This window comes from Triturus cristatus, chromosome 10 (assembly GCF_964204655.1).
Source record: "Triturus cristatus chromosome 10, aTriCri1.1, whole genome shotgun sequence".
Classification (NCBI taxonomy): domain Eukaryota; kingdom Metazoa; phylum Chordata; class Amphibia; order Caudata; family Salamandridae; genus Triturus; species Triturus cristatus.
Genome location: NC_140593.1, coordinates 218095554 through 218118484, shown reverse-complemented (window position 1 = coordinate 218118484; position 22931 = coordinate 218095554). Strand labels below are relative to the sequence as shown.

The 22931-nt window shown below is 45.1% G+C and overlaps 1 protein-coding gene across 2 annotated transcripts in view; it reads right to left on the bottom strand.

Annotated features, from left to right (window-relative positions):
* The window catches only part of NSUN6 (NOP2/Sun RNA methyltransferase 6), a 125726-nt gene that overhangs the window by 35622 nt on the left and 67173 nt on the right, over positions 1-22931 (bottom strand). For both annotated transcript variants that reach the window (XM_085630830.1, XM_085630829.1), the window contains one exon: positions 9678-9822. In XM_085630830.1, coding sequence (XP_085486956.1) covers positions 9678-9822 — 145 coding nt within the window. The remainder of the gene's footprint in view (positions 1-9677; positions 9823-22931) is intronic.

Below are 22931 nucleotides of genomic sequence, written 5' to 3'. Positions count from 1 at the left end.
ATGGAGCAGTACCCGCCTTCCAGAATTGTCAGGGCACCTGAGGCAGGTGCCCTGTACAATTTGCCCACCAGTTCAGGAGTGCTATCCTGCAACTGGTACACCAGCCCAGAGTTTGTACCCTGAGGCTGGACACAGGACTGGGGTGGGCTCTCCCACACCCGGTCCTCCTCCTTGGGGCTCTGCACCCTTCCACCTGGAGCGGTACCCCCAGAAGGCAAACTGGTAAGAGCACTGTTAAACGTTGCCCCTTCCTCCAGGTCAGGTGGGATACCCTGAACCTGGTCCTCCAACCCAGGATCTGTACCCATAGGCCGGACCTGTGCCTGGCAACCCAATACTTCCGGGGGAGTCCGCCCCCCCCACCCCCCCTAAAGGGAAACACACTCCCCTGGAGTTGTGTAAGAGTTTACCTGGCGCAGGCCTCCCGCCTCCTGTCCACCTGACAGAGCAGGAAGACCCCCCAGGCCAGAACTGCCCTCACCAGAGTCAGCCCTGGGGTGCTCTGACCTCAGAGCTGGCAACTCCTGACCCACTGGTCCGTCCACTGAGGACTGCATCCCCCTCACCCTTTTCTCTGAACTCATGCACCCTCCCAAATGGAGAGGTTCTGCCTGACACCACAACTGGTGGGTTGCTGGTTACAGCAGTCTCCCCCCAGCTCAACTGAAACCTTAGAATCCCCCTCCGGGAATGGCCTCTCGGTACACACTAGGCCCCCCCCTCCTGGTATTACCTCATGGAACCAACCAGGCCTTGAGACTGGGTTTTGGGCACCTTGGGACATAGCGCACTCCCATTCCCTCTTTTCTGAGACAGGACATGGGACTCTACACCCTACCCACTACTCTGGGACCTATCTGGGTTATCAAAACCCTCCCCCACCGCACTTGGTTGGAGAAAACCTGAGCCACCTCCTTCAGGGTCACTACCAAAAACTTCTTCAGACCCTCTGGAATCCACCAAAAGGTCTACCTCCAGTGCAATTTCCCTGGGGTCAGATAATTCACACTCCACCGGCTGTTGGCATAGCTCTGGAAAAAGGGACTTAAAATATGCTCTCCAACAATTGAATCACACAGCCCCACACAAGTTTGACCAAGCTACTCTTTGCCTCACCATCCAGTGCCTCACACAAGTACCTCACATCACCCTGCTGAGACTGGCAAAACAGAGTCTGTCTTTTTCTGTCACTCAACCCACACTTTTCTGGGCCGTCTCTATACTCACATACCAAGGCTTCTACCATGGGGGAACCCCTCTCCCTGCACCTTTCATCTAGAGTCAGTAGAGTGTCCCTCCCACCACTAGAAATATGAACCCCTGTGCCAGTTCCCCAATATACCTTAGAGACACTGTCCCCCACTGGAGCTACCTCATAACCCTGAACCCCTTGGTGTATGTCAACCCCCTCCTTCAAGTCAGGCGCCTCATCTCTGGGTGTGTGTACTACTCTCTCAGCACTAGACACTACATTTTTGCTGCCACCATCTGAGCTGGACTCCACCTCCAGACCAGCCAAGCTCACTACATGAGCTGAACACTTTTCCATTTTCTTGGCTAAGATACTCATGGCTTCAAGCCTCTCGAGCTCTATATCAATCTCTCATTCTTAATTCATGTGCCAAAAGCAACTTCCTTTCTTCCAAGGCACAAGCGTTCTTGCTCTCCTCTGCCTTTAGTCTCAGGTAAGGGGGGGCGTAGTGGGCGTAGTGGGGCTACGTGAAGCAGCACGTAGTGTGCCCAAATCTACGCACACTACGCGCTTCGCGTAGCCCCACTACGCGCCACCCACCCACCCTACTTTTAAAAGATAAAATGAATTTGTAATAAAGCAAATTAAAGGCACTTACCTGACGCGCGGCGTCTCCCGGGGCTCCCTCTTCCTGTTTTTCAATTTTCCTGACAAATGCGCATGCGCGGACGCCCGCGCATGCGCATTTGTCAGGAAAATTGAAAAACAGGAAGAGGGAGCCCCGGGAGACGCCGCGCGTCAGGTAAGTGCCTAATTTGCTTTATTACAAATTTATTTTACCTTTTAAAAGTACGGCGGGCGGGAGGCGGGTGGTGGGCGGCAGGCAGCTACGCTTCGCCCACGTAGTGTACGTAGGCGCTGCCTGCTTCGCCTACTTCGAAAACTGCGAAGCAGGCAGCGCTACGTACACTACGTGGGCGAAGCGTAGTGTCGCGCCCAGGGTTAGTCTCAGGACCTCCAATTCATGATGCCTGCCCTTTGCCTTTCCTCCAAATCTTCTGGAGAAAAATTCCTGGATGAATGATTGTGGTCAGCCCTAGAGGCTGCTCTTCCAACAGGCCAAGCATGGGATCTGAAGCGGACTTCTGGCACACCCCCATCCACATATTCGGTCTCCCCAGCTTCTCTGGCCTCTCACCAGGCCCGTAAGGCCTCTGTAGCTCTTCTTTACTAGAGATGCTCCTCATGGGACATCCAACGCTCCTGCAGAACTGTTTGAGGTGCTCTACATTGTAACTACTTAACATTTCAATGTCAAACTCCAATTCTGCAGCCTCACCTGCTAGTTTACTACTCAGAGACATGGTGCGTGGATACTCATGGGTCAGATCAAAAATGAAAAAAAGTTTGTGGTTGCGTAGTGGTCTGCACTAAACTAGTGATCTACACCAATCACAGTGGGTCAAGTACAAATACAAGTTCAAATCCTCACCGCTGACCACCTATGTTAGAAATGGGGGTCTCTAGCTGGCAGGGGTAGGCACCGTTGTCCAAATAGTGACCCTTGCTTCTAGTCAGGGTAAGGGGGATACACACTCTAGATAACCCCTGCTCACCGTTTGGTAGCTTGCGACGCACAGGCTTATCCCAAAGGCAATGTGTAAAGTATTTGTACCAACACTCACAGTAACACAGTGATAACACCACAAATGGACACCACACCGGTTTAGAAAAAGAAAGTATCTTTATCTAAACGAAACAAGGCCAAAACCACAAAAATCCAACATACAGGTATTAAGAAAAATGACTTTCTGAAGGTTTTAGCAACTGAGTCCATAGAAAACTATGGATGCGTGATTTCTTGCAAAGTACCTGTTGTTGCGACAAAATTCACCAAGCCAAATAGCCGCAGCGATGGGAAGCGTAGAAAAACAAAGAGATGCGTTGATTCCTGAGACCGTCGTGGATGCGATGCAACAGTTCTGCTGAACACAGGGGAGCAGTGCGTCGGGTCTGGTCTGTAGGGGGGGGAAGCGATGCGTCGATTCTGAAACAACTCCGATCCGAGGGTGATGCATCGGGGAAAATTTGCTGCACAGGGAAGATGCGTGGAAGCCCAAGATGCGTTGGCGAACAATGCAGCGGCGTCAAGCGGCGCTGCGTTGATTTCTCCAGCCGCGACAGGCGTTGCGTCAGTTTCAGCAGTGGCATGGCGCTGCAGAGATATTCTTCCTGCACCACGGCGTTGCATCAGAAAAACTGTTGCAAGAAGAGCGATGCATGGATTTTCTTGTTATTGCATTGATATCCAGCTCCCAGCAGCAGAAACAACCTCCAGAGGCCCCACACAGTCACAGGCACTCCTGGTAGGTCAGAACTCCCAGCAAGGAAGTTCAGAGGAGCGGAGGGTGAAGTCTTTGTTCTCCTGAGGTTTCAAAACAGGAGGCAAGCTCTACTTAAGCCCTTGGAGACTTTCCTCAAACAGGGGACACAGCAAAGTCCTTCTCCTTTCCTTGGCAGAAAGAGCAACTGCAGGACAACCCCAGACACACAGCAAGGGCAGTACTTCTCCTCAGTTTCTCCAGCTCTTAGATCTAATACTTATACCCCAAAATGTTCTCTTTGCGCAAGGGTCTCTGGGGCATATATATCAAGCCCTTTTCCCGTTCGCAACCGGGCCGATTCTCAGAACCAGCCAGTTTGCGAACGGGAAAAGGACTTTTGGGATGTATCATCCCTGAAGGCCCTCGCAAAATAGGGAATCGCAACATCTGCGATTCCGTATTTTCAAAATGCATTTAAGGAATCGCAAATTGCGATTCCTTAAAAGCAATTCTGGAAGCACCCAAGATTTTGGCTTAAGAAATCGCAAATTACCACCAACGTCAAGTTGGTGACATTTTGGAATTTCTTTGAAAAATGCACTTTTTTGCATTTGTCAAAGTGCCATGTGGCGCGCATACATGCCCTGAGGGCATGTATGTGCGCCACATGTGCACACATACATATTTCAGAGGCGCAACAGGGTGTCCTTTTGACACCCTTGCACCCTTGAAATTACATTCGCAATTTGCGCATACCTAATGTTTACTGGCAAACTGCGAATGTCTTCCCATTCATTCCTATAGGTCTCTAGGCCCATAGGAATGAATGGGAAGGTATTCCTTAATTGCGATTCGCAATTTGCGAGTCGCAAATTAAGGAATATGTAGGAATCACAATTAATATTGCGATTCCTACATACATTGCATTTTGCGAGTCCTTAATAGCGATTCGCAAACAATCGCTGTTAAGGACTCACAAAAAGGACTTTTCATGCAAATGCCCCTCTGAGTCCAGTCCAAACCAGTTCTGTCCTCTCTGGTGCAGCTGCACGGCAGGAGGTGGAGACAGCATTGTGTAAGGCAGACAGGGCCTTTCAGGTACAAGGGAAATCTCCTCCCACCACTCTAAATGCAGACCGGGCCTATAAAGGTGCTAGTGCGAACTCCTACCCCTACTCTGAATGCAGCCCAGGTCTATTCAGCCCAGTCCTGACTCATCCAGGAAGGGCAGGACACACATCATCCCCCCCCCCCCCCGGTGGCTGTCTGAGAGAATGCACCTCCCCAGCCCCTGTCACTCCCAAACCAGACAGACAATACACAAACAGGCAGAGGCACACACAATGGTTAAACAAGAAAATACCTACTTTCTAAAAGTGGCATTTTCAAACACGCAAATTAAAAACCCTCTTTAGTAAAAGATGTGTTATTAAATTCTGAGTTCAGAGAGCCTAAACTTTATTTATCCATCTTATCCCTATGGGAAGATATGCTTGTAAAATGTTACAAAGCATTCCCCATTCTGTCCTAAGGGGCAAGATAGCCTTTCAATAATGAAAAACGAAATTGGCAGTGTTTCAATATCAGGACATGTTACACACATCAGTACATGTATTATCTTTCTTAGACTCAGCCTCCGTAGCTGGTGCATGGGAGCGGGGCCTGGATTTGTGGTATTCTTTCCGTGCCTGGTCTAAAGATTTGGATTGGCATGGCAAAGTTAAAGAGCAATTTCAACAACTTGGACTTTTTGTGAGAATTACCCGACGACTGGGAGTATGATCATGACATTTGGGTATGGCTCAGCGTGGGCACAGGACCTTCTTTGCGACTGGGAGCTATAGCATTGCAGAGTTGACGTCGGGAAACCAAGAGCTTCATGGAGTGCGCCTGAACCGCCTTAGCGTTCACCACTCATCAGTTGGGGTAGTCCTTGGAGTCATGGCTGGATACAGGCACCAGAGGCAAATCAGGTGGGGGTCTGTCAAAGACATCTAACTGACTGTGACATGATCTGCAGGGTTTAAACCCCAAATGTCTTTTAGGGGACATCCCTTTTACACACTGGGAGATTAAGCGCGAAACAATTTCATCTAAAGTTTGAAAAAAGTAGTGCTAAAAAATGGACTGAGGTAGCTGTTTCTAGATCTGCGCTGACGGTATAGAAAGAAAAGAACTGATGTCAGCACGCTGAGGTGGCGCCTATATAGGCACCGTGCACGTCACTTTCAGTGGGGATGACGCTGAGCCGAATAAAGCTACATACCGGCACACAGAGGTACTTCTCAGGATTTTACGGATCCAGTCTAACACCTGGGGAATATTCTAAGGAAAGGAATCTTCGGCTAGATGTCTCTATTAGATATGTGTTCTTGCATCTTTTAAACTGGATTGTCAGTTGCCTGCCTCCAAATATGAAGCAAAAGTACAAAGATAGGGCTTTCAGTTTATTGAAACTAGTACCTGTGCCCTAGGACTACTTCAATTACAACATGTGCATACCTTAATAAGGAAGAAAGCTTACAGTCATTAATATAATGGGTGGTGGAGTTGATTATTATGAAGCAGATTTCAGTGAGGGCACTCACCAGCATTCCCTCTTCCAGCTAATGCCATTGGTTTGTACTCTCGCCTGTCTCTTCACCCTGAAGGTGTACGGTTTGATTTGCACATCTACTAAGTCGAGGAGCCTTCTCCTCCTGTACAGAACTCAGGTGCTACCTTCAGTGGTTATCGCTGGCATTCTATACGTACCAACCAGCATGTGTTGTGATAGACTGACTGCCTCGAGTCTCACGCTAAATATCTGTGTAGATCCTTGAGCTTCATGCAATATTTGTTGTTGCTGAAAGAAATTACATTCTGAACAGCGTGTTCTTATAAACATGCAGAAAGTGCTCCAACCATGTGTTTGGAACATTTATCAACATTTTCAGTTAAAATATTTACTAGAAGGGAGATTTGGACCTGCAGCCTCCATCAAAAACACTTCTAAAAGGAAACATTTTGCAATATGCAGCGACACCATTTAAAGTTAATTGATGGCTTGATTCCAACTGTGACAAAGGCCAAGAAACAAGGAAAGGAGACCTCACCGTGGAATATATCCTTTCTGCAGAGACAAGCATGACTCAACACAAGCAGAGCTAGTAAATATACTGTCTAGAGTTGGAAACTACAAAAAGTGAACAGAGACCCTCATACTTGATCAAAACTGTTATAATTATTGTATATTGTCTCTCCAAGGTTCCCCCATCTCAAATTATATAAGCTGTTTATCTAGGTACAAGTTTCAAACATAAATGACCATGTCATTGTTCACTGCAATGTGATAATTAGGTCTGCTTGCACATATGCACGTTTTTCCGAATGGATTGAGTTTTCTTTCCTGATCAGTGATTACATGCATTCTGAAATTCATGGTCTATGAATGCCGGCATCAAGTATCAAGTGAGGGCCATTGGGGTTTGTTAGACCTGGCGTGGTTTCCCCTGACTTTTGGCCTCTACCTCCTGTAATTTTGACACTGTGCTGGATTCTGTTTTCGATGGTTTAGATGCTTTGAGCACTTTGCCACTGCTGATCAGTGTCAAAGTGCAAGTGCTCCCTGTGTGAATTGATATTGTGATTGGCTATCCATGACTGGCATATTTGTATTACCAGTAGGTCCCTAGTAAAGGAAATCTTGTTGTTCAATTATTACAAGCTACCACAAAAGATCACTGCCTAACCACACGAAAAAAATAAGGTGCTGAGTCCCGGTGTCAGAGCTCCTCGAGCTCTTAGAGTGAACACGAAGGGGCACATTCATCAATGTAAGGAATTGTGATTTCTTAATAGCAATTATTAAGGAATCGCTATTAAGGACTCGCAATTCCTTATGCATGCCGGAATCGCCCAAAAAAATGCTATTCCTACACATTCCCTAATAGTGAATCGCAATTTAATGCTTTCCCATTCATTCCTGCGGCCCTAGAGGCCCATAGGAATGAATGGGAATGCTTTCGCAATTTGCAATTACCAAATAGGTAATCGCAAATTGCGAATGCAATTTCAAGGGTGCCAGGGGGCCAAAAGGCCAGCCTGATGCACCCCCAAAATTGGCATGTTTGCACATGTGGCACACACACACACACACGCCTTAAGGGCATGCGTGTGCACCACATGGCACTTAGAAAAATACTATTTTGTGCATTTTTCGAAGGAACTGCAAATAACATCAACTTCAAATTGATGGTAATTTGATATTCTGTAATGCAAAGTCGCATTCTGAGAATGCTTTTTGCATTTCATTTAGGGAATTGCAAATTGCGATTCCCTAACTGCATTCGCAAAATAGGTAATCACAAATTTTGCAATTACCGATTTTGCAAATGGCTTTGGGCTTGATGCATCCCAAAAGGCTAATTTCTGGTCACAAAGGGGCAGATTCTGCGAAATCGGCCCGTTTGCGACCAGTAATTATCTAGATGCATGTGCCCCATAGCTACTAAACTAACAAAGTCCTGGACTTCAGTTGTCCTAGCAATGACAATGATTGATTTCTTCAGGTGCTACTATAGATTTCTTGGTCAACATTTAATCAGTTAAACATATGGCTTAGGGTCCTGCTTTATAAGTAACTTCCAAAGTGATCCATGCTTGGTCGTAAAATCTTGATGTTCTCACAACTAGATGGACTAGCATTACAAATAGAAGTTGGCACTTCCAACTCCAGCCAAAAAACACAACCCCAATCACCAAATAGCATGCATACATAGTAGTTACAAATGATCCACCCAACCATTTTTGCAGGTAAGCCTGTATTATCACGAATATCTTCGTAGCCTTTATTTCGATACACAGTCGGTCACTTTTACAGTAAAAGGTGTCAAAGGTCACAAGTATTTTCCGTTTATATTAATCCCACATAAAATGTGTATTGGAATCTGAAATTTCAATTAGAGTTGGCTTCTTACCATAAATGGGGTATCTACCTGAAATTGTATCAAAAACACACAACGCTGAGCATCCTGGTATCTCTTGGAACCTGGGTATTTATGTTTTACACTGAACACTGGTAATCTCGGAAGAAGCGCAAAGCCTATGCTTCCTAGACAACAGTAGAATGCAATCCGGTTAGTGAGCCCGAAATCCAGTTGTTTAGTGGTTGTACAAATATCTATATATACAGATATTACCAGAAGTAGGTGCTCTAAACAAACATTTTCATACAACTTTATTGAGGTCTCTAAGCCTTCTAAATAAAATGTGCTATTGTTATTACAATTAATGATACTCAACCTGAGTTAGCTTTGTAGGAATTAGAGCCTGTTATCTTCTGGCCACAGCAGAAATCAGTGGCATACATTTGATTCACTGAGCTGTCATTCTAGCGAATAGTTTATAACATTGGAATTGCAAGTAAAATGATAATCAGGTGAATGAAAGCAAAAACTGATAGAAAATGCTTTTAGGGCCTTACGTTCAAAGCTGGTTTGAGGTCGCAAAGGCTCTGATTTGTTAATGAATCGTAAAATACGTTTGTGACTACATACCGAATCGCAAATTGTAAGGAGCGTGTTTAGGACATTCCAATTTCAATTGGTATGTATCAACGGTTAATCATTGATAGGTTACCAACAACTCAAAGGAGGTTGGGACCCATTCCCCTTTGTGATTGTTGTAAAAACATGTTTAGGAGTAGGCAGTAGTCTATGGGAGTTTTAGCAACTTTTCTTTCTATATTAAACAAAAAAAATCAACTCATCCTGTTTTCCTTTAAGCAAACCAGGCTGCATTAAAAAAACGCAAACAAACAAAAAAACAGTTAGCTTTATTTAAAGGCATGCACAGACATATTGGACTGCTCACCCCAGCAGGCCACCATCCCTACGATAGCAGTTATTGTTAATGAGTTGCAATTTACGACTAGCCTCATGAATATTAGCGAGAAAGGTCAAATTGAGACCGACAACCAATTCGAATTTTGTAAATCAAAATATTTGAATAGATGTTGGTTTGTAAAAAAACAATGCATTTGTTAAGTCAGTGAGCAAACTGCAACCACTTTTACTGAATGCTTAGTACAAACATAACGCCCCAATATATCTGATTTTATCACTGTATCTGAGACATGTGTCCCAAGGAGCATTTCCCACCAAGAAAGGCATTTACATTACCTGCAGAGTCACTCAAATTCTCTGATGCAAGTGCCTTCGTCCCATTGTAGCAGAATGCTTTAATTGATTTTAATTTTAATATTGCAGCATTGTGCTTAATTTTGTCGACTTTGTTTGCAATCTTATCCATGGCAATTATTTCTCCCTGGAAATATAAAGATATAGCACAGTTAAATGTATTCCCCAACTTCTGTAAATGACACGTATGTTTCCAATGACGGCATCAGGATAGTTGCAAAATTTAATTTAAATGAGAGTTCTAATTTATGCTAGCTTTCTATGAAACACAAACGAAGCGCAAGAGAGTCATAAAAAAATAAAAACAAACACATAGCATCAAATAAAAGTAGCAAGTATCAGAATACATCATAAAAATATCCTCTGTACATATCTGGAGAAGAAAGGTGTCATTAAAAATGAGAATAGAATTTTTTTTATAGTTTTTCAAGCTGCATAGGTATTATTATTACCCTATTTAATGCTAAAACTTTTACGGATCATAGAATTAGGCAAGGTTTATAATGTCTTGCTGGGATTTGAACTCTGACTTCCTGATTACAGCAGATGGTGCCGAGCCATCTTGGTAGATAAAACTGATACAAGTCACAAAACAGGCTTTGGGCGAGCAAAGATGCCTCATCTTTAATGCTGGGAACCCACGCATTGGATTTGCTAAAGGCTTGTTCCCCCAGATGGCAGTAAGGGATCATGTACGTGCAGAGCAGCCATCTTGTAGTAGTTCCACTTCTGGCCCTACTTTGGTTCTCCCTTGGTTGCTTGTATGAGCAGCTTTGGGCTTCCTTAGCTTCGCACAGCTACACATAACACATTTGCTTTTGTGACATATTATTTTTGAAATATGCTGTGTATATTATTTGTTATTTAGTGACTTTTCTTGGGATACAGCCTGAACATTTCATACAAGGTCAAACAACACCGTGTACTGTTTTCTTGTGCGTGGTCAGCAACATTTCATAACACTTTTAGACACAACTAAGTAGCACAGCTGCAGTTTCTAACACAACAGTTCTTATCATATTCTTATCATATAAACTGCGTCCAAGCCACTTAGAGAGAAGAAGGGAGAATTCCGGCAGAGAGATCAGTCTTGGAAAGGAGGCAGCAAGCGGCCTTGCGTAAACTGACTTTACACATATGATGCGGATAACCTAACAACACACACCAGGCATGGAGTCTGGTGCTAATCCCAGAGATCACTAATATATCACTGTGTTCACATAGTGAGGGCAGGCTCAGCTAAATATATTAGTTGTCATGGTCGGGTTGTACATGGTTTTCAGCCTGCTAGTAATGTTGATGACTTTGCTTAGTTGTATCTGTTTACTAATCGCAGAACACCTGCTTCAAAATAGACTATATTAGTTTCAATCAATATATTGAAAACTTCCTTTGGGTCTTTCTTCTGTTTACTATGGACACGCATGAGACAGAACGAAAGGTGATAATCTGTTTTAACGGTTCCCTTGGGGACTAGAGGTTCATATTCTAGGTTTGCCAAAATCACCTGTTACTCTGGAAAGGTTAGGAGTGCAGGTGAGGCACTGTGAGCTAGTCGGATGTGGGCCTACAGGTACTGATGTGGTAGAGAGACTCAGTCCCTACATTCTGTTGTGTTGTTCTCCCAAGGCACAGTTCTGTTTCCAAACAGAAACCCTGCAACAATCTTGCAATGATGGTTTACAAAGCTTGAGAAAAATCACAACAAGGTGGCTGCTGTACATGTACGCACATGCTCAGCACCCATCTAGAAATGACTTTTTAAGCTTTATGAACAACCATTAAAAGATGGCTGAATCGCATGCAATAGAATGCTTAGTGGTCACCTGTAATTATCAACCTTCAAGGATGGACAACGCTACTGGCTTTGGCAATGCTTGTGATATAAATCAATAAGCACTGGAAAACTCAAAAGTACGAGAAGTGGCAGTGAGTAACTCTGGCACTACATCATTCTCTGGTGGGGATGCTTGGGGAGGAAGGGAAGCAGGAACAGCGAGAGGGAACAAGGGAGAGGTTACAATAGGGGGCTACTTAAAGTCTCACTTTATCACAAAAGCCAAAGTAAAGTAAAGGCAAAGTCACGGAAGCTGGCACAAAATGCCATGGCTTTAAGGAAAGCCCACACACCCAAAAGCAATATTTTAACAAGCACTGAAAAAGCTAATAGATGTACGTCAATGCTTGTTTTTATGTTTTGTCATGGTTTCTGTAACACTTGATTGCTACAGAACTAAACAAAAAAAATTGTCTTGAAGCAAAAACATTTGTTTTGTCTCAAAAACAGATATTGCCACAGTAAACCCTGACAATTAAGGGGACTATTTTGTGTGTGCATTTGCTCCTAGTGAAAGGGCAGAATGACATTACTCACAGTGAATTTAGCCAATGGCTGAAGTGGGATGACATACTGCCCATTGCTATGTACTGTAGTGGGTGAAAGAAAAATGTGAGATATCATAATAGACCTATTAACTTAAGCAATGCTTGCTATTTACTATCTCGGCATCTCTCATTGTAATCATACTGGACTGTAAATATTATGCTATTGTACCCTTCACTCTTGTGTAGATTTCCTTTGCCACCTTGGACTGGATTACTGTGTAAGAACTTCGTTGGTCAACTAAGGCGCTCTGACTTTCTTAAGACCACATTCACGGTGTAGAAAAATTGAACTAAATTAAAAATAAAATTTGAGAATCATAATGTTTAAATGTAGAAATCCAGTAGAACACCCATACAATTAGCTAAACATACCATAGATACGAGTTATCAAATGACACCGGGTCAGCAAACATGCAAACCCATGTACCAGAACAAGGAAAACATAACCAAAGTTTTAAGGCAGCTATTAGTATTATGCCTAGGGATTTCTTTTTTTTTTATTGAGCGATGTTATAATAATAGAAAGATAGAAAATCTCATAGCAAAATTAAAAGCTTCCAATTTTCTATTCAAAACGCACAATCATATGTCATTAGCTTGATATAAAGTAATGCACAAGCAGCAACTGATCCACTTTAAGCATCATAATGAAATCATAATAAAACAAATTAAGCTGAATAAGGATACACAAAAAATATGAAGCACAGAAAAGATACACTAAAAATGAAATCTGATTAACAAATCCCATTTCTCAGAGTTCGAAATCAGTAAATGTTGCACTTGGAACTTAAGTATTTCGAAGTAACCATTCACCTTATACCATTGGAGCAATGTAGATGCAATGAAACCACTGGCTCCATAGGAAGGAGTGTGTGTACAGGCTTAAACCCTTGTTTCATTGACACATGGATATAGTCAACCAAGAGGAAGAAATCAAGGATCAGTAGACGATCAGAAATGTAAGATGGAGTCCAAGTCAATTAAAACCGGATTCAGTTATTAAAAACAATATCCAAGAGAAAAGAAATTTCTAATAACAATAAGGCTATTACCAGAGGACCATCACTCCAATATGCTTTGTAAAATTATCCTCATCTGTGACATTCGGTAGCAGGAAAACTTCACACTTGGATTCAGCCTTGTTAGGTAGGTTCAGTCCTCTGACCAAAGCTATCGATGTACTGGAATGTATTACATATGTAAGTTCATCCAAGTGCTGTGCTGATGATATTCAATGAATGGGAGATATACCTGTAAAGGTTGGTTGAGCACTCCTCGTTACATTTAAGTTTCTCTGGGAAGAACTGGAGTGGAGAGGGAGCAATGTCTTTAGTTCAACTTGGGGGTGGCCTCCCGTCTAGTTCTATGTTGAGATGCTGAATTGGAATTTTTCCGAGACAGAGTCGAAACCCTGATTCTATGGTCCTGATTTCTCATTATTAGAATTGTTAACAAGTTCTTATTCTTGATTTCTTTCAAGTGTGGATGAAGCCTACAGAGAAATTGGCAATCAATGTTTCGAGTCTATTTCCATGAGACACCCGTCACCAGAACTCACCCTACCTCTCTTACTAAGGAGCTGGAGTACAGGGTAATCCCTTACAGAGCTGATTTCTTAGAGAAAGTCTGGAGCCGAAGAGTCTCGAGAAGCCATCAACTCCTGCCCAGAGCCTGGGATTAACTGGATTTGGTACTATCAGGTGCTTCTGAAATGGACAACCACCACATTGACATGGCACAGGGTAATAAAATTGCAACTCAATTCTACGGGAGTTGCCGCCCATTGGTAAAGTAGGTAAAGAGATGGCCTACATGCTGCAGGGAATGGGCACTAAACAGCAAAAGTCTAGCCAATCTGGTCTTGAGATTTTTGAAAACTGCTGGGAACTTTGCTGACTTTTGGGAATATTATCACAGAGCATGTAATGAACTCCAAATTGATTCAGTTTGTTTCTAACGATGCTGGCACAAATGGAGAAGCATAAAACCGGATTGGTGGGAATTAAAACAGACTAAATGAACTAATAAACTAAACAGCAATGAAGAAAGTGTGGAGAAGAAATCAATATATGCAAATGGATACCACACAGTACTCACTTTAGCCATCTAATTTTCATCTGTTCGGCTGGTGGGCTAATTTACAATATCTTACAGTGTGAGACATCTCCTAAATCCTTGCGCCTGTGCAAAATGTCACTCCTTTGTATAAAAAAAAAAAACGATTCACAAAGCTATTTGTGGACCTAAGCTCTATATGTACTAGGCAAATACATACATTTTCAAGAACATTTTACCATTTCTCCATCCCAAAATCAGGATAAGTGGGTTTTTCCATTGCAAATGTAGGATTGTGGTAAGTTGTGTAGCTATTCCTGGGGAGGTGCCTCGTGCAAAAGATATGAGAATATCCATAATTTATGTGTGTGTGTTTATTTACTTAGATGTTGCAAGTAGATTCGTCATCCTAGGAACACTTGAACATTGATACATGGTTTCTCCACTGCAAAAACATATTCCATTTGTCGAACAAAAAATGTAAATAAAAGTAGTAATGCACATAATGTCAAATTAAAAAATGGGAATTCATCCATCTGGTGTAAATTTAAGATGCAAACATGTTGCATAAGAATGAGAGCAGCGCTAGAAAACTAAAGCGGAGCAAGCCCGGTTCTTGTTCAACAAGGTATGTCTTGACACTGCTGGGCCCATATCATGCCACATTACTACCGCTAGTCATCCCCCCCCCCCTTTTCTTTCTCTGACAACACAGATTGGATTCATTCCCCCGGTACTTGGAACCACTACAGTACCACCTTGTCCTCCGTCGAATCGACATACCCATTAACACCATGCCGACTCCTATGCATTGATTGGGTAAATTACTGTGTACCAGCCTTCTCACCACATTACGGCCCTCTCAGAGCACTCATATACTCATGGCACCTTACTCTGACCCCCGTGTTTCCTCTCCCCCACCCTTTTTTTTTCCTTCCTTTCCAGGATTAATCACGCGCTGACTTGACACTGCGCTTCTTCTCCCCTACTCTAACCCTTGACCCCGTCTTGCCTGGACTTCTTGATCTACCCTATGCTATGTTCAGGTAATTGTTCACTGCCTGAACCTGTTCCCTTATCCTTCTTCGGGCCACTTTTCCTCCACTGACTGCACTTCTCTCCCTTCCCCTTTACAGCACTCTTAAAATATTTTTGACCATTGTCTTGATGATGGCCTGGAATCAATCAGGCTGAAACGCCGTTGACCCCCCAGCAAAGAACTTTGGCATTGCTGTGGTCAATTTATTAATTGTTTAAGAACCTACACTGTATATAATAATTTTTTGTCTCTTTGACCACATCGTTACCTTATTATTTTCGCCGTTCACGCTGTTCTTCTCCCTTGTGTCACTGCGCCGTTCACTATCACTAGCACGCCCAGTGCTCACTTGAGTGTTATGGCCACTTGTACCTTGACTTGTACTGTAGTGCTGTAATAACTACTTACAAATACAATTCTTCTTACAAATACAATTCTTCTCAAAATTCCCCTGTGGTCTCCCTTTCTTCGCCTCGACCAAAAACACAGTCTTTGGAGTCATTATAAGTAGTGGATAGCTGTGCATATGTTCAAATGGAGTGCGCATGAGGAAAATGAGAAAACGTTAAGATACAACTGTGGTATCACTAAGGTTTTGAAAGGAAACAAATAAGTCAAACCTTTTAGAAACCTTTTTCTAAACAGGTGAATTGAATAAAGGTGGCTGGTCCAGTAAATGTAAGAAGGCCAAAAGGGCAGACAAGTAACATTTAATGGTGCTCACTGCAACTCCTTGCTGGGTTAGAGATAAAAATAAAAATAAATGCATTTGACAAACTGACCTGCAATAGGTTGATATTGCGGGTCTCACACCAGGCTACACACTTGTCTTGTAAGTGCCAGGAGTCGACAGACTTTGTAGAAGAACGCCTGTTAGCTAGGATGACAACTTCAGGAGAATCGAAAGTAGTCAACAACCACCGCTTAGTCACCACACATGGAGGTGCACATTGCACAGGCCTGGTTGCAGAACCCTGCTCTGCAGCAAGAGATCCGACCAAACTGATAGCCTAATCACATGAGCAAGTGCTCATGCCGAGAAGTTCCGGGTAACCAAGAACAAGGCTAAAACATCAGGATTGGAGCCCAAATGTCCTAAATTAGTTGTGTTTGAAGCAAGGCCCGCAAACTGCATTGTATCCAGGATGGCTTCAAATAATTGGAGCCACTGTGAAGGAGTCAGCTGCAACATTTGGCCCGATGACAGTGAACCACAACAATGTGAGGAGGTTCACCGTAGTCTGGAGGTGGTCTACGACTGACAGAGGTGAGCCCGCCTTCAACAGCCCGCCATCAAGGTAGGGGAAAACTGGAACCCCCAACCTCTGACTGTGAGTTGCAACCATCACTCTTGTGAACAACCGGAGGGCACTGGTGAGGCCGAAACAGAGCAAGGCAAACAGAAAATGTTCTATGGCCACCTTGAACCACAAGAAGAGGTTGTGGGTCTGCACTATGGGTACATGAAAGCAGATCCAAAGCCCCCATCAAGTCTCCTGAATTCAGGGGAGACAGATCCTGGCCCAGAGTGAACATCTTAAATGAGTCCTTCCGCAGGAAGAAGATGAGCAGTCTAAGATCTAAAATAGGACAAAGGCCTCTGTCTTTTTTCAGCACTAGGTAATAGCAGAAGTAACATCCAGTTCCTGTGGGCGGTAGTGTGCCAATAAGGGCAAACTAACGTGGCTTGCTGGCAGATGCTGGAGGGGTGGGGCACTGGGAAGTTCACGGTCTCTGAGGGCTTAGAGGATGTCCGCTGGGTCCTCAACTCCAAAATAACTGTTGTGCCCGTTTGCTGGGGCATTTGGCCTTAGTACTGCCTGTAGGCCAAACCCCTGGCAAGGTGTTGAAAGGGGCAATACTGTTGGGGATAATGCCTCCTGGTTGTAGAGAGGGCCAAGGAGAGTGCTATGAGTGCTTTCTTTTGAAGCACTCCAAGGTGGAATTGGTCATCTCGCCAAACAGGCAATGCAGTCAAAAGACATTAAGTGACACCTGAATGGCACCAGATAAGCCCATGGATCTCATCTACATGTGGCGCTAGTGCACCCGATAGTCCGGACTACCCAGCCAGTAGTGTCCAGTCCTGATGACATTTTGCTGCATCCTGGACATCCTGAGAAATATGCACCAGTTTGGCAGGGAATTAGTCTGGGACTACTGGCAAAATCTTGGCAACTATTTCCCATGATGTATGGTAATACCTAGTCAGCAAGCAGCTGGCACTGATCGATCAAAGGGCCAGACTGGCCCAGGAGAACATCTGTTTTCCGAATGTCTCAATTCTTTTCGGCTCCTTATCAGGGGAATTGTGATCAACTCTACCGGTAAATGGCTGAACTACCAGGCTTTCAGGTGTAGGGTGCGGTGTCAGGAAAGCAGGATTATCACGGGCAGTCCTGTAGCTTGCGGCCACATGTCTATTCACAGGTGGGTAAGAGCAAGGCTTAGCTCAGGTACCCATTAGAGTGTCAGTCAGGGATTCGATGAAAGTTAACAAGGGCTAGGATAAAGCCTGCCTGGGTTGCAAAATTTCCATAAAGATGCTGTTTTTACCCCAAGAGCAGGTATTCGTAAGTCGAGGACTTCAGCTGTGCATCTGGTGACCACAGCAAAAAAAGGTTGTCTCTTCAGTTGAGGGACCAGGCGGAGAACCCAACCCACTATCGGTGGGGGAAGTAACCAACCCACTGGCCTCTTGGAGGTCCTTGTAGATATTATCATCAAAGTGTGGGGGTAATTCATTCCCATCTTCACCAAAAGCTGGTTCACTTTGGTCAGCATCTGATCCAAAATGTTGGTGGAGCTCAGGAAGGCGGCTCCTAGGTAAAGGCAATGTTTTGTTGAATAAGGTAGGACAAGGTGTGATGTAACTGTTCCAAGACACAATCTCAATTACAGTCGGGAGAAAGTTAGTTAGGAGTCAGACAAGACAATAGGAACAGTGTCCTCCTCCAACATTGGTGCCATTGGGACAGGGGTCAACGTGGCAGAAACCGTCTTGGATCTTGGTGGCGGATTTGAAATTGGCCCAGAGTCAAAGCTGAACCAGAAATAGCTCACGAGGAACAGATGGCATTGAGGAAGGATCTGTTTGTGGTAATCCGACTGGAGGCCTTCACGGATCTGTGGGGCCACAGGGATTCAGAAGGGTGCTAAAGAGTCTAAGGCAAATGCTACTTACCAGGATGAATCTGTTCATGGCATGTAGAGCTGCAGACGTACACACTGTGCATAGATAGCCATCTGGTGTTGGGCCCGGATGTTTGCAGTTGTTTTTCCTCTTGGAAAGTCTTTGGAAGTCACGAGGTATGTGACTCCTCCTTTGGATCGCATTGCGCATGGGCTTCGGCTCCATCCTCAGATTGTTTTTCGCCTGCAGGGAAATGATGGAGCGTAGTAATAAACAGTGAAGATGCCCATGTGTGTTGTATCTAAATAAGGTAAACTGGAACAGATAAAGGTAGCCGGGGATGCGGGTGGGCATGTGTAGATCTGCAGCTCTACATGCCAAGAACAGATGCATACTGGTATGTAGCATTTGCCGTTCGAGGCATATGAGCTGCAGATTACACACTGTGCATAGATTGTATAGCAGTACCCATCCTTAGTGGCGACCACCAATATCTGTTGCAGTGGTTTGAAACAATGTTTTGAGTACAGCCTGGCCCACACTAGCTTGTTGCTTAGCCTGCACATCTACACAATAGTGTTTAGTGAAAGTGTGCGGTGTTGACCATGTAGCTGCTTTGCAGATATCTAAGGGGATGTTCCCCAAGAATGCCATGGAAGCTCCTATCTTACCTGTAGAGTGGGCTTTAGGGGGAACAGATAGCGTTCGTTTTGCTTTGTGGTAGCAAATCTGAATGCATTTGACAATCCACCTAGCTATCCCAGATTTGGAGATGGGGTTGCCTTTATGTGGTGGTGAGAAGGAAACAAACAGTTGTTTGGTCTCTCGATGTAGTAGAGTAAGGTAAGGCTCGTTTGACATCTAATGTGTGGAGAGCTCTTTCTGCAACGGTTTGTGGTTGCGAGCAGAATACAGGTAGTTCCACAGATTGGTTTAGGTGAAAGGGAGAAATGACTTTAGGGAGGAATTTTGGATTAGTACAGAGAACAACCTTGTTATGGTGCATTTGCAGAAAGGGTTCTTGAATAGTGAGTGCTTGTATCTCACTGACCCTTGTGAGGGAAGTGATGGCTACAAGGAAAGCAGTTTTCCATGTTAGGAATTGAAGTTCACATTTGTGTAGAGGTTCAAAGGGTGGCCCCATTAGTCTAGTGAGAACGATGTTTAGGTTCCACACAGGTGAGGGTGGCAATCTGGGGGGAATTATTCTTTTGAGGCCTTCCATGAAGGCTTTTATGGCAGGTACTCGAAAGAGTGATAGACGTTGCCTGTTTTGTAGGTAAGCTGCTACGGCTGCAAGGTGCAGTCATCGCATTGCCTTTGGACAATGGGTGTGGAGATCTGGCGGCGAAGCTGGGGCATTTTGCGTTTTCGTGGGTGGCGAAGAGGTCTATCTGTGGATGCCCCCACATCTGAAAGTACGGGTGAAGAACTTGTGGATGGAGTTCCCACTCTTGGATTTGTTGTGTTTGTCTGCTGAGCAGATCTGCTATAGTGTTCTGGACTCCTGGGACATGTTGGGCTAGGAGGAAGATTTTTTGGGGTATGGCCCATCTCCATATGCTCTGTGCTAGCTGAAAGAGCTGCGGAGAGTGTGTGCCACCTTGTTTTTGTATATAGTACATGGCGGTCATGTTGTCCGTGCGGACTAAGATGGCCTTGCCTGAGACATGTGTTTGAAAGGCTTTTAGGGCTAAGAATATGGCTAGTAACGCCAGATGGTTGATGTGGAGTAACTTTTGTTGAGGTGTCCACCTGCCCTGCATGGTGTGATGTAGTAGGTGAGCTCCCCAGCCGGAGAGCGATGCGTCCGCTGTCAGTACTATCTGAGGAACCAGTTCCAGGAACGGTCGCCCTTTGGAAAGGTTTTTGGTGGTCCACCACTGCAGCCAGCGATGGGCACGATCGTCTACCAACACCAGATCTGTCAATTGACCCTGGGCCTGGTTCCATTGGCACGCTAAGAACTCTTGGAGAGGACGCATCTGGAGTCTTGCGTGAGGTACTATGAATATGCAAGAGGTCATCATTCCTATAAATTGCAAGAATACTCGAGCTGGAAGAGAGTGTTCCGGTTGAAATTTGGGACGTAGAGCCTGAATGCTTGCTACCCTGGCAGGACTGGGATAGGCTAGCGCTTTTGAGGTGTCTATGGTGACACCGAGGTATTGTTTTATGTGGGACAGTTGCAGATGGGACTTTGTGTGGTTTACTGTGAAGCCCAGTTCGTGAAGTAGTTGGATAGTGGAGTGAGTGTGTTGTACACACTGGTTGTATGAGTTAGCTTTTATAAGCCAGTTGTCTAGGTATGGGAAGACGTGGATGTGTTGTCTTCGCAGGTGTGCTGCCACTACCGCTAGGCACTTGGTAAACACCTCTGGTGCTGTGGTGACTCCGAATGGGAGCACTTTGAATTGATAGTGTTGACCGTCCACTACAAATCTGAGAAACTTTCTGTGAGCTTTGTGAACGGGAATGTGGAAATAGGCGTCCTTGAGGTCTAAGGTGGCCAGGAAGTCATTTTGGGAGAGCAGTGGAAGTACCTGCTGGAGTGTAACCATGTGGAAATGGTCTGAGTGTATATAGTGATTGAGGGGTCTGAGGTCTAGGATGGGCCTTAGTGTCTCGTCCCTTTTTGGTATGAGAAAATATAGGGAGTAAACTCCCATATTTTTTTGGTTGGTAGGGACTAGTTCTATCGCACTCTTTTGTAGGAGTGAGATCACCTCTTGTTTTAGTAGTGCTAAATGTTCGTGTGACATTGGGTGGTGTTTGGGTGGAATGTTTGGGGGGGTAGATGTTAGTTCGAGGCAGTAGCCGGACCGAATTCTTTGCGTTACCCATTTGTCTGAGGTGATGGTAGTCCAGACAGGTCGGGAATTGTGGAGTCTGCCCCCGACCGGAGTGGGATGGTTTGGGGGGAGCTGAGGGAAGTCATTGGGAAGGAGTGGAGGCAGAGCGGGAGGTGTTTGTCTTGCCTCTGCCTTTATTATTGTTGCCTCTGTAGCCGCCTCTTTAGTAACCCCTTGTAAAGGTGGATTGGGTGGGGGCTTTATAGGAAGTGGAAGCGGTATCAGAGGAGTAGCCTCTGGATGTGCTTCGAAAGGAAGAGCGGCGAAAAGAGCACCTGGGAGGGTGTGATTGTAAGGCTCCCATAGACTTCGCCGTATCCGTGTCTTTCTTCATTTTTTCCAGGGCCTCATCTACTTTTGGGCCGAACAGATGTTCCTGGTCAAAAGGGTGGTTCAGAATGGAAGCTTGCACCTCTGGTTTGAAACCTGAAATCCTTAGCCAGGCATGGCGACGGAGGAGGACGCTTGTGTTAATTGCCCTAGAGGCAGTGTCAGCTGCATCTAGGGCACAGCGGATGGAGGTGTTGGTGATGGTTTTTCCCTCCTGAATTAACTCATTGGCTCTATTTTTATATTTGTGAGGGAGGTGTTGCATTATGGCTTCTAGTTCGTCATAATGTGCCTTGTCATATCTTGCCAGAAGCGCTTGTGTATTTGCGATGCGTCATATGTTGGCAGCCTGGGAGGCAGTGCGCTTGCCTGATGCGCCCAAGAGTTTTGACTCTTTATCAGGTGGCGGTGCCTCGTCTGATGCTTGGGAGTTTGCTCTTTTTCGTGCTGTAGACACTACTAGGGAATCTAGTGGTGCTGGCCCTCTGATGTAGGCGGGATCTGTAGGGGCGGCTTTATATTTTTTGTCTATGCGAGGGTTAATGACCTTGGCTCTGACTGGATCTTTAAAGACCTCCGGCGCGTGCTTGATGACTCCTTTGAGCATGGGCAGGATGGAGGTGGCCCTGTGTGTCGTGTCGAACGTATCAAGGAGGAAGTCCTCCTCCACGGGGTCGGTATGGAGATCTACACCGTGGTAGTGTGCAGCCCTTTGGAGTAGATGGTTGAACCCCAATGAGTCTTCTGGTGGCGATGGTCTTGAAGGGTAGAGATCATCCTGCGGGACGTTAGGAATGTCAGGAAAGTTATAATCATCCCATGGGTCTGGGGAGCCTGTAGGAGTGGGGTCCCCTGTAGGTTGGTCATGGGGCTCATCCCCTATGTCTTCATAGACATCATTGTCGTCATTCGGAGAGGGTGTGGGGGAATGATGAGGTGGGGAGGAGGAGGAGGGGGTGGAGAAGGGGTGAGGGTATTCTCAAAGGGGAGGTAGCAAAGTCTTTCCTCTTTGAAGGTGGAGCTGGGGCAGGCTTGTCCAGCTGTCTCTTTTTGATGCTGAGCATCAAATGGCCAGTTTTAGGATCCTTGATCGGTGTTTTTTGCAATGGATCAGGTGTAAAAAGTTCTTCAGAGAGTGGTCTGTCCGTAGGCGCCGAAGGCATCGGGCCGTAGGTTTTTTTGTTTTAGAGTCTGCACTAGTCCGCTGTTTTGAACTATGCGGCTTTGAAAGGGCTGGTTGGTTACTCGGCTCCGAGATGGTTTTCGGCTTCGAGATATGGGTGTCGGTGGCCTTGTGTTTTTTGCTCGGTTCCAAGGACGGTCTCAGTACCGAGGAGCTGGTGCTGTTTTTCGGCGCCGAGTGCTTCGGTATGGAGCTGGGTGCCGAGGAGCAGGCCATTTTCTTTTTCGGCGTCGTGAGGAGGAGTGTTTCTCGGCACCGA